The 16572-nt window shown below is 35.8% G+C and overlaps 2 protein-coding genes across 2 annotated transcripts; one reads left to right on the forward strand and one right to left on the reverse strand.

The window, feature by feature from the left end:
* Window positions 1–614: 614 nt before the first annotated feature.
* LOC114841225 (speckle-type POZ protein-like) lies at window positions 615–1658 on the reverse strand. Its single transcript, XM_029126108.1, has one exon. The coding sequence runs from the start codon at window positions 1656–1658 to the stop codon at window positions 615–617; it is 1044 nt and encodes a 347-aa protein (XP_028981941.1).
* A 2855-nt stretch (window positions 1659–4513) lies between these two features.
* Window positions 4514–8524, forward strand: LOC107038083. Its single transcript, XM_015256965.1, has 2 exons — window positions 4514–4632; window positions 7622–8524. Exon 2 carries the CDS (start codon window positions 7640–7642, stop codon window positions 8342–8344), a length of 705 nt encoding a protein of 234 aa, XP_015112451.1. The 5' UTR covers window positions 4514–4632; window positions 7622–7639; the 3' UTR covers window positions 8345–8524.
* Window positions 8525–16572: the final 8048 nt, after the last annotated feature.

The following is a 16572-nucleotide window of genomic DNA, read 5'->3' on the forward strand; positions in this document are numbered from 1 at the left end:
ACAAGTGTTTTTTTTTAAATAAAGATTAAAAAATAAGTCCGATAGCGAGGAAATAGCGAATGGATAATTCATCATGGTAACTAACGATCTGACAGCCATTGGCTACTGTGAAAAATGACGACCGAACAGCCATTAGATACATTAAACGATTAATTTCCAATTTCCTCCCTATTGGGTTTATTTCCCAATACTATACAAAAACGCTCTTTGAAAATGTTCAGCTTTTTTTCAACGTTGTTTTGATTGTACAATCATAATTTTCGGAGACTCCAGGGCTATGTAAAACTGAATAGCAATTGGAGATCATTTCAGATTATCAAAATAAAATAACCGAGATCATGTTCGAAAGATAATCAACCCGGGCCTTAAAAAATCCAAAAGATAATTATCTGCGAGTTCAAGTTCTTCCAAAAAGTTTACTAACTTGAGCAGAAAAATTAAGAAAATTCTACAAAAATTCATAAATATTCTAACTATGATCATAAACATTCTATACAGATTCCCGATGAATGTAATCATACACCATTCTCCAACGTACCACGTTGAGCCCTCAATCATCCCCACACCAAAGTCCTCCCCAAAGAGACCGACAAATCTTCCTCACCGAAGACCCCTCAGTGTTGAACAACCATCTCCTCCGAGAGCCTGCGAATGAGAAAGCACCCCAGCTCAGGATAATTCTCCTCAATGCTCTTGAACCCCTGAGTCTCGATGACCTCAGGTAAATGCAGATTGATGAACCTGGCGCAATAATTCATCAAAGTCTTCGCGTTGTACTTTTCCCCCATGATGAGAATATCAGCAGCATTCTGCACATTGACTTCTCCACACAGATGCTTGACACAAAGTGTCTTCAAAGCCTGCATCTCGTACCTGTCAGCAGCCTCCAGCAGTTCCTCCATCATTCCCTCGAAATTCTCGATCCTGTCAGTGTACATAAAATGCAGCATCTTCTGCACGATTTCAGGTTTCGTTTTATCAAGGAGAATCTCGTCGTAATGGCCAGTCTCCCTCTTCCTGTCAGGGAGTTTGGCCCCCAGAGCAGGACTTCTGATCTTCAGGATGAGACTGTGTACGTAGAACTGGTGATTGCCAACAGTAATTATCGTGTCTGAGTAAGTTCTGTTGCTGAAGAGGAGCCACAGGTCGTCAGTCAATCGATGATTGACTGTCCCAAACTCCTGAGAGAGCCTCGCAGGCCTCTTGGCAGCTTCTTTGCTGTCTGCTGCGAAGTCAATGGCACAGAACAACTGCAGAGTGTCGTTTTTGACGTACGCCTCGAGCTCACTGCTGTCCACAAACTCGCTGATCCCCTGTCTCTCCCCCTGGCTCCACTTCAGGTCTCTGATGGTCTGGGTGCTGCTGTGGACGGGCTCGCAGTTGAACCCTGGCTTGAGGATCTCAAACTTCACGTTGGCCTTTATCTCGGGTTTGCGGGTGCGGAGGAGTCTCAGGTAGATTGAGACATTGTTCTTCGTGGACTGGCGCTGGCCCTTTGGGTACATCTCCAGGCGCCACTGGTCCTTGTGGTCTTCGCCTGAGTGGAAGATCGAGGATTTCAGCTTCTCGCCTGTGACCAGGTAGTGGTGACTGTATTTGTCGATTGTCCAGGTGAAGCGGATTCCCGTGGGGCTACCCACGAACAACTGGGGATTCATCTTTCGGTGGGAGCTGAACAGAAATTTTGGGGTTTTGTTGAGGTGGTGATGTGATATTTGAGGGTTGAAGGGAGTGAGGCTGAAAATAGGGGAATTTTCGCCAGTGGAAAATTCAATTTAGGAATTTTTTGAGAGTTTGAGAGTCCAAGGGGCCATTCAAATGTTACGTCAGACGTTTTTTCGACTTTTTAGTAACCCTCCCCCGCCTCCCGGCATCACGGCAAAATATCAGTCTCAAAATATCACACCGCAAAATATCACATGAAAAAATATCACATGGATAAATATCATAATATGAAAATATCATTTGTGATAAATATCACTTTTTAAAATATCATATCATATCATGTAATTTTTTAATTTTCAATAATATTAATTAATTTTTTTAATTTTCAATATATTCAATGATATTTCGATAGTTTTTCTTGATTTTTCGTCGCGTGTGTGAACACGGCCGTGTAATTCTTTCTTTCTCCGATAATTCATTACCACAATACGGCTATTAAATTCCATTTTCGGTATGTAAACACTGCTGGGTTTTTCCCACATGTTTTGAGGTCACGAATAATTGCGGTGTATCAATAAAGTTTTTCTTCATGTACACTCGTAATTTGTGTTTTTTTTNTGTGTGAACACGGCCGTGTAATTCTTTCTTTCTCCGATAATTCATTACCACAATACGGCTATTAAATTCCATTTTCGGTATGTAAACACTGCTGGGTTTTTCCCACATGTTTTGAGGTCACGAATAATTGCGGTGTATCAATAAAGTTTTTCTTCATGTACACTCGTAATTTGTTTTTTTTTTTGTTTGTTTATGATCATTTTGGTTTGTGATATTTTTTGTGTGTGATATTTTGATTTGTGATATTTTTTACCGGTGATATTTTGTTTCGTGATATTTTGAGGCATGATTTTTTGCCGGTGATATTTTGATATGTGATATTTTGCCGTGATTTGGTCCCAGTCGTCTGCGATTTTGGACGGATATTATTAATAATAATAAAAAAAAAACGATAACTCTTGATTAAACAAGTGCCAATATTTTAAATTTTTTTTGCATTTTTAATTAAAAAATCAGATTTTAATCGTTTATTTGACCGGGGATATGCATCATTTGGGGATTTTCACGTAAAATCCTGGGTTAAATAATGGTTTTTAAACATATTTATTTATAAAAACGAAAACGGAAATTAAATGGTGAAAAAAACTACGATTCCAAACCTCATAGAGTTTTTGGTTGTTTGTAATTTTAAAAATCTTTTAATTGAAAAATGACCTCTTGAGGGTAGAGCAACGTTAAATATTTAGGAATCTAATGTAAGAACGCAACAACACGTAGGGGGAAATGGGGTGAAACGAGCCGTTTTGAAATCCAATTTTTTTTCACTTTGAATGGATTTTTAGACTTCAAATTGAGATCTGATTTGTCTCAATCTTTTTGTGCGGTGTCAGGGGATTCTGGAAATTTAAGAACGCCCATTTTACCTCACCTTCCCCTAATATATCTTATTGCTACCCTCTTTTTAATGCAACTAGATCTGTGCGCGCGCTCATCTTTTTGTTGTGAAAATGAAGAAATCGAATTTATTAAACTTCATATACTCATAGATGTTTTATAAATATAGATAATGACTTTAAGAGAATGAAGAGTGAAACATCAATAAATAATTTTTATTCTTCGATTAATTCTTTTTTTTTACTTTTTAAAATAATCTGATTAAAATCTGTAATTGTTGAAAAATGAGGGGAGGGTTATGAATTGATTTCCTAGAAAACTGAAAAAATTTCTTGAATTCTTCGGAAAATTTCACACTTTTCCAGATAATCGTAGATCTTCAAAGATTTTTCTCGAATTACTTGGGAAACCGAAGAACTTTTATGAATTTTGTAGAGTTTAGAATTTATGTATGAAAATCTGAGAAGCAAGTATTGATCATTTTTGCGAATGATAAATATGAAAAAATTAAAATTTGGGAAGTGAGGAATTATTTGTGAGTGAAAAAAATTTAGAAAAACTGTTTTTTTTTCTCATGATCAACAATTAGGCAATTTTGATATGTTTTGCTATACTATAAAGATAAACTTCACACATAAAAAAATGAAAAATATGACGCAGAAANCTTTTATGAATTTTGTAGAGTTTAGAATTTATGTATGAAAATCTGAGAAGCAAGTATTGATCATTTTTGCGAATGATAAATATGAAAAAATTAAAATTTGGGAAGTGAGGAATTATTTGTGAGTGAAAAAAATTTAGAAAAACTGTTTTTTTTTCTCATGATCAACAATTAGGCAATTTTGATATGTTTTGCTATACTATAAAGATAAACTTCACACATAAAAAAATGAAAAATATGACGCAGAAAATTTTTTTGGCATTTGAAGAATTTGAAAATACCGGGGATTTTTTTCAGCGACTACTTCACGTGACTCATTGACCAATCAGAATTGAGGATTAGCGGTCAGGCAGTTCGAGATATTTCGATATAAAATAACTTCACGTTTCTTTCATCTTTAGTATAATGCAACAATAAATAAACCAAAAGGTTTCAATGCTCCAAATTAAAAGTGATAAAAAGGAGTTGATGATTATTATTTTTACCGTGAGTTTTTGATGGATCGAGGGTATTGATTGTTGGAATTGGTAAATCAACAGTGACAGGTCGGCGCACCCGCGCACCTCAAAATATACTCGAGAAAAGGAAGAGAAAGTGGGGTGTGATTTTGGAATTGTCGTAGCCCTCTGGTGACGTAATTTTTAAGTGAAGGGTGATGGTGCGTGAAGGTTCGAGTCTAGGTTGATCTTGATTCTGGGTGATCTCAATCACTAGGCGAATTGCGTCGTATGTACATTCATTTATTTTCTGAGGACTGCGCTCTTTATACGACTCAAACTGTTTGAAGTATACGTGATAATAAACCTGAACTCGAGGATCATTAGAACGAAATAGGACCTCCGAAAAAGGATTGGGTAATTTTTGTTTACGTATGATATTTGAGGTATTCGTTTTCTCCCCTGAAACATTAAGGTAGGGGAGGGTGGGGTAAAATGGACACTAGACTTTTTTAAAATTATTGATAACTCAGAAACAAATTTATCAATTGAGCTCAGTTTAAGCTCGGCACAAAGGGAAAGAGTTGTTCTTTGTATTGAAAAGAAAAATGATTAAATTTTTTCAACATTTCAACCTCTCATTAACATTTTGAAAAAAAGTTAAATGTCCGTTTTACCCCAACCTCCCCTATTTATGGTGTAGTCAGGGGAGGTCGAAAAAAGTCAAGAAATCGATAATTTTTTTTATACATTCTTTGATTTTGGAAAACCCCTATAAACCCCCTATGCAATTTACCGGGGAGGTTGGGGTAAAATGGACACATGACTGTTAAAAATGTTAATGACAGGTTGAAATGGTGACGAAATTCAATAATTTTTTTTTCAATACAAAGAACAACTCTTTCCCTTTGTGCCGAGCCTAAACTGAGCTCCATTGATAAATTTGTTTCTGAGTTATGAGTAATTTAAAAAAAGTCTAAAGTGTCCATTTTAGTTCACCCTCCCCTAGATAGCCCAGAAGAATGGTTGAAACAGGAATTTTTCTAAAAAATGCACTTTAACACGAACTCTTACTGTAATTGGAAAAAAAATAAAAAATAGAAAGAAATCATTTTCCTAAAATTTCGCACTTGGGTAAAGCTTTAATGGAGGAACATAAAAAAATTCTAGTGCCCTAGGAGAATCGTTTAGAAGGCATAATTCAGTAGCGCAGTGGTCAAACGGTTTAAGTTAATTTCGTCTCTAGTTGAGTTTTCCAGAAATATTTCCGAATTGAAGGGAGTTGGCGAAATTTCCATAATAACCTTTTTTGTAGAGCGAATTGAGTGCTACTAAGAAGGTCATGAGAAAAATTTTGCGATCTCCCCTAGATTTCGAGATATTCATTGAAAACTGGCCAACAGCCAAAATCAACTTGAACCGTTTGACCAGATCGGTACTGAATTAAAAAACATGAAATAGTATTTTTCCGGCCTGTTGCGATGGGGTTTTTTACTCGTGTGGCGTTGGCCTCCGAGCCGTAGGCGAGGACTGGCCAACCACACGAGTAAAAAAACCCCATCGCAACAGCCCAGGAACAATATTTTTCTGTAGTGATTTTCAAGTTTTCGAGTTTGGGAAGTATGTAATACCAATTCCCAGACGAGAAATCGTGAGAAGCAGTACAGAAAAATAATATTCTGCGCACGCAACTTGGAATAGCGACGACGTCGAGGTTAGAAATCGTAGAGGGACAAGCACGGCAAATACGGAATGGAGTTGTGATGATACATTTCGCTATGGGAAAGAGAATAACATCTAGGGATGGGTGTTGTTTGTCGATTAATCTAAAAGATCGATTTTTCATACCCATACATCGATGTTTTCAACGATCAATTAATCGATTTTCGATTTTTTTTTTTCCAAACATCGAAGTTTTTGATCAAACTAATAGTATATTTGGTCATTAGGCCGAAAAAAAATTTTCTGGCGAATATGAGGTTTGCAGCACGAGCCGAAGGCGAGGGCTGCAATCATATTCGTCAGAAAAGTGTTTTTTGACCGTATGACGAACAATATTTTTTGTCATGACGGCCGTAGGCAGAGATTCACGGACGCGCAGCGAAGCGGAGCGTCCGTGAAACGCTGCCTTACGACCGGAATGACAAAATAGTATATTTCGATACGAGTGAGACAGAATTTTCACGAGTGTGAACTGCCAATCACACGAGCTGAAAATTCCTGTCTCACATGTGTCGAACAATAGTTTTTGACAGTGATGTTACGTTCAGCGAGTGGCGAACTGTGCCTTTTTTCGTTTACTAGTAAACGAAAAGGCACTTTTCGACACGAGGTGAACGTAGCAGCAGTGTCAAAAAAAAAATTTTCATTTTTTTGTCGAACAGTAATGTTGATTGATTGAGAATAAAAAAAAAATTTATTCGCAACCAGAAACAATCATTTACTACAGTATGCATGTTATAAATGGAAAGTAGACACATTCAATCGGCTATTGAACGCTATTGTTTGGCTATTGTTTTTTTAAGTTAGTCTATCGGCTACAACCATTATTACAAATAATATATATAACAATCAACAAATGTTGTAGCTAACGTCCAGCCATGGAAAATATTGAATATATTTTTTTCAATTAATCAACAACCCTGTTTCGAGATTCAAAATTCCACTCTCCAAAAGTACTTATCATTGAAACGCAAATTCCTCAGGTTGTAATTTTCAATACATATTTTCAATAAAAACAAGATAAAAAAAATTATTTTAACAAATTTTATTTTTTCTGCGCAATGAGAAAAAATAGCGATTTTGTAAATAATCGATATTTTTTGTAGAAAAATCGATTCACAACATCGATGTATTTAAAAAACACCGACACTTCGACAATCGGTGTTTTTAAAAACATCGCCCATCCCTAATAACAGCTGAACCAACTTGTACCTCGAACGGCACGACGTTGTCACTTTTTCTATCCATATTAATTTTTTTCCAATTATCCAAAAGACAAGCTAGAAAAATAAAAAAAGGCTTGAAATATTTGGAAAAAAATTGAAAAGTTATTAAAAAAAATATTTAGAACACACGAATGGTCGAAAAGATTGAAAATTTGTAATTGAAATATCGTTTTTTTTCTTCAGCGATGGGTTTTCTGCGAGAAGACAATAGATTCCCCTCCGTCTCACCTTTTACATGCCCACCGCGCCATAAATACCTCGAAGGCCGGTTTTTGGTTCAAGTTAACCAGGGTTGACCCGTGGTTAAAGTTGAGTTAATATCTCCCACCACTGAACCCGAGCAATCGGGGATGTTAACCAGGAGTTGACTTAACTGTAACCGAGGTCTAACCGTGGTTAGCTAAACCAAAAACTGGTCCTAACTCTCCATCTTATCTCATTTTTGCATGTGGAATCAGAACGAGAATTCATCAAAAATGGCTATGAAATCCTATAGTCAACCTGACTTCTCCATCGTATTCTTTGATCTCGAAGCGACTGGGCTAAGTGTCACCGATGAGATAACTCAGATTGCCGCAAAATGTGGCGACGCGTCCCACAATCAATACGTCATACCCGAACAGCCAATTCCCAAAGCAATAACAAATATGACTGGAATATCGATGATCAATAAGCAGATGTATTACAACGGAAATCCAGTGGATGGAGTGTCTCCAGCTATTGCTGTATCGGCGTTCATCAGTTTTCTGGAGTCAGTTGGTGGCAAGGTCGTTCTGATTTCCCACAATTGCTTCAATTCCGATGGACCGACATTGGCTGGATTAGTTGATCAACTGGACATGCTTCAGAGATTCAAGCGGATTGTCATTGGATTCTCTGACTCTCTACCACTCATGAGGAAGAGTCTGCCCAATGAACGCCCCACGGGTAAGGGCTACAAATTGAGTGAACTCGCAAAGGAATTTTTCGGAAGCTCTAAGGGGGCTCATAACGCTCTTGAAGACGTCATTATGCTGGAGAAATTGATCTGTCATCCACAGATCAACATCTCAGCTGACGACATCATTAATTCTCGACAGATTGTTGGCGCTATGATTCACAAGTACAAGAATCGTTTGAACTCGTACAACCAGAGCTTGAGATATGATGATGATTTTTATTATATTGTTGGTTTTGATTAATATGGTATTACTCCGATTGGTCATCATTTGAGTTGACAATATGGTATAATCTAGATACTGTTAACCTGTCACGGACGGGGCCCTTATGTTACGAGGCGTAGTGTGTGCTCAATACGACTCGAATTCCATTATTTCTATCTAATATGTATCTAATTGAAGCTACAGTACTCCGATTTTCAATTTTGTCTGTTTGATCAAGTTATTCTTCATAGATTTAGAAATAACCAATTTTGAAAACAAGCGTTCACATTCGCATGGGTCCATACCATGCATCGACCCCGTACGTGAGAGGTTGATCCTTTCTATCCAATCATTAATTCAGCAGCGAAGTGGTAAAACGGTTTAAGTCGAATTATCTCCCGGTTGAGTTTTTGAGGAATATTTCCGAATCTAAGGGAGATAGCGAAATTTTTGTAATCACATTTGTTGTAGCTCTTAATCGGCTCAACAAAAAAGGTTATATCGAAAATTTTGCTATCTCCCTTAGACTCCGAGATATTCATTAAAAACTGGTCAATAGTCAAAATTGACTTGTACCATTTTATCACTGCACTACCGAATTATGAAATTATTATCTGAGTTGGGAATTTTGAGAACAATTAACATGACTTTTTAATTGGGGATTTTCTTACTTACGAGAGATCTCGACGTTTTTTAAAAACAATCATTCGATTCTGAGATCCATACAGAATCATTGAGGATCGTTGTTGATTCATTAGCTTCGTGACTTCAATGTAACAGAATGAAAATAATTTTTACTCATATTTGTCATGGATGTAAACAAAATTGGTAAAATCCTCATAGGGTTGTCATTCACAGCGGTAGAGGAAACAGAACTATCGGTTTTGTGATCAATGTGAATATTGGAATGTTAAAGTTCTTTAAAAACAATGATTGGATTTTTTGCTTCCAATTTTACGGATGTAGCTGGTGTCTCATCCTCTTATCCTATTGTCCCTGGCGATTTTTCTTCTGTAATTTTTCATATTTTAATTTCATCCTAATATTCTTTGTTCTAATTCCGGAATCTCGGGAGACTATTCATATTTCATCGAGTTTCAGAATAATATAATAGTTTTCGATTTTATTAATTGATTCTATGTTTCATTAATTTTATTTGATCAAACGATATCTATTGAAGATTGATATTTCTGTGAGAAAACTTCACAATAAAGCTTCTGGAAAGACAAAGCCAGTTCGAAAAATTATTGGCAAAGTTAGCTTTACTAGATCTTAATGTCAACTTCCATGATTACCTAATATTAACGTGATGATTTAAGAATCATTATTTCTTTATTTTTATTACTTTATTCGTCATCGAGTTTACTTTATTCATATTCTATCCAGTTACAGAATGATATAATACTTGTCTTCAGCTTTATTGATATTATTTTGTCGAACCATATGTATTGAAGACTGATATTCCCTTCAGGAAGGAAGAAAAACTTGACAACAAAATTTTTCAAAAGACAGCTATTTCTAAACATCGTTGGCAAATATTAGCTCCACTAGATGCTAGTTTCAACTTTTATGATTACTTATTAAAAGATATTTTATTTACGAATTCGATGAGCAGTCACACATACCTATTGGAGAAGTTCAAATCGAAATGACGAAACCTTGATTCTAAATTCCCATTTTTTGCATGATAATTATGAGCTATTATCCATAACTGGTTAAATATTGGTAGTTTATAGTTTTTGTATTCAGTTTTTATCTAACGAGATGATTTAAGAATCATTATTTGTTTATTTTGTCTACTTCATTCATCATAGAGTTAACCTTATTCATATGCTATCAAGTTCCAAAATGATATGATACTTGTCTTCAACGTTATTGATTTATCCGTTTTATTCATTTTATTTTATCGACCGATATCTATTGAAAATTGATATTTCCTTCTGGAAGAGAGAAAAACTTTGTTGTCAACATTTTTATCAATTTATTCTATGTTCCATCAAATTTATTTTTTCGAACAATATCTATTGAAGATTGAGATTTCTTTGAAAAAACTTGACAACAATTTTTACGACTTTTATTAAATTTAAAAAAAAATTGAAATGAAGCTTTTATTAATGAATCTTTGAAGAGAGAAAAAGTGCGGTTAAAATTTTGACAACAAAGTTTTTCTCCCTTCAAAGACTGTTCAACACAATTTTGACAGCAAATTTTCTCCCTTCCCAGCATTAGCTTTACTAGATTATAATTTCAACTTTTATAATTACCTCTCGAAATATATTATATTGACTCATCTAATGAGTTCTCATATTATTACTGGAGACTGTTTAAATAAAAGTGACAAAACCTTAATTCTGAATTTCGATTGTTTTGCACGATCATTATGAATTATCCGTAATTAATTGAAATGTTGATTGTTCTAACAATATGCATTGAAGATCGATATTCTCTTCAGAAATGAAGAAAAACCTGACGCCAAAGTTTTTCAAAAGACAAAGCTATTTTCAAAAAGCGTTGGCAAATTAGCTTTACTAATTTGCTTACTCTTTACTTAGATATTTCATCTAAGAAAATCTCAAATTTGAAGAAATTGGAAAATAATGAAGGGTGTTCATTCAAAGTCACATGCAGCATAATCATCTCGTAATTCAATATGAATTGTAATATTCACGTATGAAAAAATTTTATAGGATTTCCTATAGGATATCCTATAGAGAATTTGAACATTTCCTATAGGATTTTTCCCACGGGATTTCCTATCGGATTTCCCACAGGATTTCCGATAGGATTCCCTATAGAATTTCCCATCAGATTTATGACCCTAATGACCCTTGGGACCGATTGTTGTCGAGTCCCAATTTTGTGTATTACTTTCTGTAGAAAACCCTATAGTGAATTCTGTAGGAAATCCTATAGGAAATACCACCAGAAAAATCTAATAGGAAATGTTCGAATTCTCCATAGGATTTTTTCATACGTGTTTGAAGATGGACTTGGACCACCTGGAAATGATTAGCCTGGAGAAATGCGCTTCTAGAAAAATAAATTCTTCTTCAAAGAAAATGCTTCCTTGGAAAAAGTAATTTTTTTTCTCAGTTCAAAACACTAATGTGCCCTGTGGTGGATTACGCGGGAGCCTGAGATGATAATCGCGTAAAAAGAGATGGAAACCGCTCTCATCCCATGGAAGAAATGTATTTATTAATAATAATACGAGTCTGATTACAATAATCTCAAAATAAACCCGTCACGAGGGTCACAAGGAAAAATTTGGAGGATGAATGAAACTAATAGAAAGAATAGAAAAATTAATGGATAGCGAATTGACATTGAACTTACAGTCGTTGATTAAATAAAATTGGGGCGGGTGTGATCACTCAGTCACGATGACGCTGGACTCTGGAGACTCTTTTTGACAAAAATCTTTTTATCCAGCAGTGATGATGACTACCTCTCAATAACGATTTGGCCCCGAAGAGCGGTGAGGTCACTGACTAATGTTTTAACACTTCAAACGCGTGACTTGATGCGGTGCTTTAGTACGAGTTTTCACTTGTCCGGTGAAAACGTGTAGAACGGGGGTTCGACTACCTGGATTTTTACGAAAGAATGACCCCGGGTGTCCCCTTGAACGGTTTGACAACAACTCCGTGACGAATACCGCGTTCAAGATCGTGATTTTACGAATTCAACGAAATTAGTGCAGATGAGTTTCGTAATTAGCAGTGACTGGATACGAATATGAGTACTGAATGACTCAAAAAATTAGTACGATCGACGTATGTAGATTAAGAATAGTCACTGTCCGTGACGTAGCCGAGTCTAAGATTGTAGATGACTGACTTCGGGCGTCCAGGAGCCTCCCTTATATATATCCTTGATTGGACGCCAAAGGGGATCCGTCCTATGGGCGTGGACCCATAGTAACTCAATATTTCGCATGAAGATTCCCGAATTTGGGTATTTGTATCAATGAGTGAGTCTGCGTTAGCCCTAAATATCGAAGATCTTTTGCTCTGGCGCGTGACGGGGTCCCAATAGGTCGGCTGGAACTAAATTTCCACCCTCATTGGTCCCATATGAATCCTTGTATGCCCCAAAGTTTGTTGGATTTTATTTTTACTTCCGTTTTTCTGGAGGGTGGAAAATGCGTAATGTGTTAAGGGTGGTCTCACCACTTTCTTCAAGTCCCATGAATATTTGACGAAAATTTTTTTCAATTTTTTTTATACGTTTTTTTAGGTATGAAAAAGTATGAAAGGTATGAAAAAGTCATCACATTATCTCAATTTTACGACACTATTCGTTTATTTTCTCCTATAAGGAGATGAGCAAATCCAAATCCCATCCGATTGATTTTGCGGGAGATCATATCGAGTATTTCGAACAAAAAGTTCGAAAAAATCAAAAAATATAGGAGACTAGATCTGTGCGCGCGCTTTCGCGCGCGCTCATCTTTGTGTTGTGAAAATGAAGAAATCGAATTTATTAAACTTCATATACTCATAGATGTTTTACAAATATTGATAATGACTTAAAGAGAATGAAGAGTGAATCATCAATGAATAATTTTTAATCTTCGATTAATTATTTTTTTTTACTTTTTAAAATAATCTGATTAAAATCTGTAATTGTTGAAAAATCAGGGGAGGGTTATGAATTGATTTCCTAGAAAACTGAAAAAATTTCTTGAATTCTTCGGAAAATTTCACAGTTTTCCAGATAACCGTAAATCACAGATTTTTCTCGAATTATTTGGGAAGTGAAGAATAATTTGTGAGTTAAAAAAATTTAGAAATACTATGTTTTTTTTTCTCATGATCAACAATTAGGCAATTCAGATATGTTTTGATATAAAGATCAACTTCACACATGAAAAAATGAAAAATATGACGCAGAACAAATTTTTGGCATTTGAAGAATTTGAAAATGCCGATTTTTTTCAGCGTCTACTTCACGTGACTCATTGACCAACCAGAATTGAGGATTAGCGGTCAGGCAGTTTCGAAATATTTTGTTATAAAACAACTTCACGTTTCTTTCATCTTTAGTAAATAATAGGATACGATTTTTCGAATCAATGAATTTCCAAAATGGCCATTTTCAATAGGAAAAAACGAAAAAAAATGCTTGGAATATATTTATCTTTCAGAAAACGATCACAATGTGATGGAAAAAGTCAGCATTATATTCCCGCCCTCTGTAGGTTGTTTCTCCTTTTTTCTTTATTACTCTTCAACTTAGGAGGTGACAGCAAACCGGTGAACAATATTGGTGAGCAGGGGAGCAGGAGGGGAAAATCTCATTGAATTCGTGACTTACGTAATTAGGTGAAATTGAGATAATATGATTCTTCATGCTTCCACTTTTTCCATACCTAAAAAAACTTATTAAAAAAATGACAAAATTTTCCGTCAAATATTTCTAGGACTTGAAAAAAGTGGTGAGACCGCCCCTTAAAATTTCGAAATACAAGGGTCCACGGATTCGATCCCCCTTTATGGTTCCAGGAATCTCGGTTCGACCCCTCATACTAACGACGCTTGCCCGTCGATGGAGAGTGATAACGGGTTGGACATGGTCGTAATTTCCGATCCATTGGATTTTTATGATCGCACACGTGCGTAAAATTATGTCCTAACCCGGGATGTGCGACGAACCGCAGTAGAATTTTGGGAAAGGTGTGTTCCCTTATTCCGGGGGGGTAGACAATTATCTGTTATTCAGGGGCGGGACATAAAAATTTGAGGTGTGGAGTAAATTTTTACGGAATTACAAGGGTCACGGGAGTCAACCGGGATAGACGCGCGGGATCATCAGGAGGATCAAATGGTCTTATTTTCCCTGGTTTCCCCTAATTATTTCAAAACATTGCAATACTTCTCTCTTATTTTGTTTATTAATTAATATATCAGACTTTGGAAGTGAAGTTGCAAACAGACCTCTTCTTCTCGGTGTCGCCCAAAATTTCTTGGGAAAAAAATTCTTGGAAAAACTATTTCGGAACATATTTTTTAGGAATAGAAGTCCTGTGAAATATTTACTTTTGAATAAACGATTCGTGAAAAATTATTGCGGAATAAAATGTAACAAATAATAAATTACAAATTTTAACAGGGAGGTAAATTATGGAATTTGTTTTTCTGGAAAAAAATTCAATTGATTGATTTCAATTTCAATCAGATTGCTCAGAGTGTTAATTTTTTATCGAAACGTTGAAGATGTATTGATGGAGATTGAGGGATTGTTACGGTTGAGTGTTTGCATATTATGATCACGAAATTTGCAAATTGTATTTGTTAGTATTTATTTTCATTGGGAAACAGTTGACTGATGTTGTTTTGTTGACATTGAATTATTGATTGAGCTATTCTTTTTGATTTAGCGATTTTGTATCTTTCCGGCATTATGTTTTTGTTTTGTGAATATATATATAATTGTAAATTTATTTGCAGTATTTTTAGTGTCAGTTCTTCTATCTTCGTCCTTGTTGTCACGAACTATTCTTCGCATCCTTTCTTCCATTTTATTGTCGCGAAATTTGTTTCCGAAATATTTTTTTTACGAGGAATTTTTCCCGAAATATTTTTTCCTACCATTTTTCTCCCAGGGGTTTTTGGGCGAAAGCCGTTTTTCTCTTCTTTCGTGAAATAAATTCATCCAAAATTTGATCTAAATCTAACTCAGCTCAGTCATTGGAAAAAAATACAGATTTGATGAAATTGTAGAACGATTATTTTTCTTTCAATTTTTTTGAGATGTGGAATTCTACGTTTCAAAAATTTTGAGGTATGGAGTGACCAATAAAGTCCACTATGGTTCCGCCGGTGAAAAATTCCAAATGTATTGAATGAAAAAAACAGAGTTTCCGTGAGGGGGGAGTCAACTGTCATTTTATTCATTTTCCTCCTGAAGTATCTCAATTCACACCTGGGTTGCATTTCGAGGACACGCGCGAGTACTTCATTTTCCGGTGATTTTCTTACCATAACAATGGTCGATGGGGGCTGGGTCCAGCTATTTGGAAACGCTTGATTACTGGCCTTTCCATTCGAGCGATTTTTACGACTGTGGTCATAAAAATCACCCTCAAGTGGTTTCTGAGGGGCATCCATAAATCGGTCTTCCCACACTTAGCATCACAGAGCCCTCATAAGTTGCATATTTTATGGTTTTCCTATGTACGTTGAGGGTAAGACCTGGGTGCGGTTTTCACCGTGGTATTTTCACATTTTCAGAAGAATCACAGTGTCCCCGTAGGGTCGAGGTTTCCCCATTGGCAAATTGTCCCCTCATGCAGCCGTGTGTTCCACTGTTCTCCCAGGTCGCCCTAATAACAATGGCGACACCCCTGGTACCCGCGTGGTCTTGGGTGACACACGTATGAAAAAATCGTATCGAAATTTTCTATACGGGTTATATATAGAATTTCTATAAGATTTCCGAATATGATCGGATATTTCTACACGAATCATTTCTATACATAAATTTTTACATAAATTTTTGTTTTCATACGAAAGATGGCTAAACGCTCCGGAGAAAAACGTACAGAAATGTCGCAACTCCATAGGAAATGTGTCTATGCATGTGGCAGTGGGTCGTATGGGATCAAATCTATAGAAATCGTATAGAAATAACTTTTATAACAAATATCCGTATAGAAATATCCGAATAACATATGCAAACCCTATATAAATTCTATACCCAATCCGTATAGAAAATTTCTATAGGATTTTTTCATACGTGCAACAGCTCCGATTGATCCCGTACACTCCATCGTACCTAAGTGGAGGGATGATTTTTCCTTCGGAAAAAAACTGCGGAGTCCATGACAATAATTTATCATCCACAGCTGATTGGAATGTTGATTTTTTACGGTTTTCTTGCTGAATATTCACGATTTTTTTTTTTAAATTTTTCTCGCGCAGTTCAATCAATAAATTTGATGATTGAAAATAGTTTAATCTATAGTTTGGTCTATACCAAACTGTAAAAGATACTTGGATATCCTTAATGTCATGAGACATACTGATGAGAGAAAATTTATTCTATTTGCTTAGTGAATAGAAATGTTCATTTTTTTCCGCTGCGCCCAGTCTGCGATTTGAATTCCCAAATCTATAGAATTTTTTCTTAAAGTTTGTCGACAACTAAGTGTACAGAAATGGGGAAATCCCAGTAAACGCATACTATTCGTTCCAACCGGTTCACAGAACTTCGAATGCTCCACGTAAATCAATAGTGGGGCGGATAGCCCGAGTCAACCACCT

The sequence above is a fragment of the Diachasma alloeum genome, unplaced genomic scaffold, assembly GCF_001412515.2.
Source record: "Diachasma alloeum isolate Michigan unplaced genomic scaffold, Dall2.0 Dall_scaffold_00277, whole genome shotgun sequence".
Lineage (NCBI taxonomy): Eukaryota > Metazoa > Arthropoda > Insecta > Hymenoptera > Braconidae > Diachasma > Diachasma alloeum.

Coding starts and splice junctions, on each gene's coding strand:
- LOC114841225 (XM_029126108.1), bottom strand. CDS start 1,658: ATGAATCCCCAGTTGTTCGTGGGTAGCCCCACGGGAATCCGCTTCACC.
- LOC107038083 (XM_015256965.1), top strand. CDS start 7,640: ATGGCTATGAAATCCTATAGTCAACCTGACTTCTCCATCGTATTCTTT.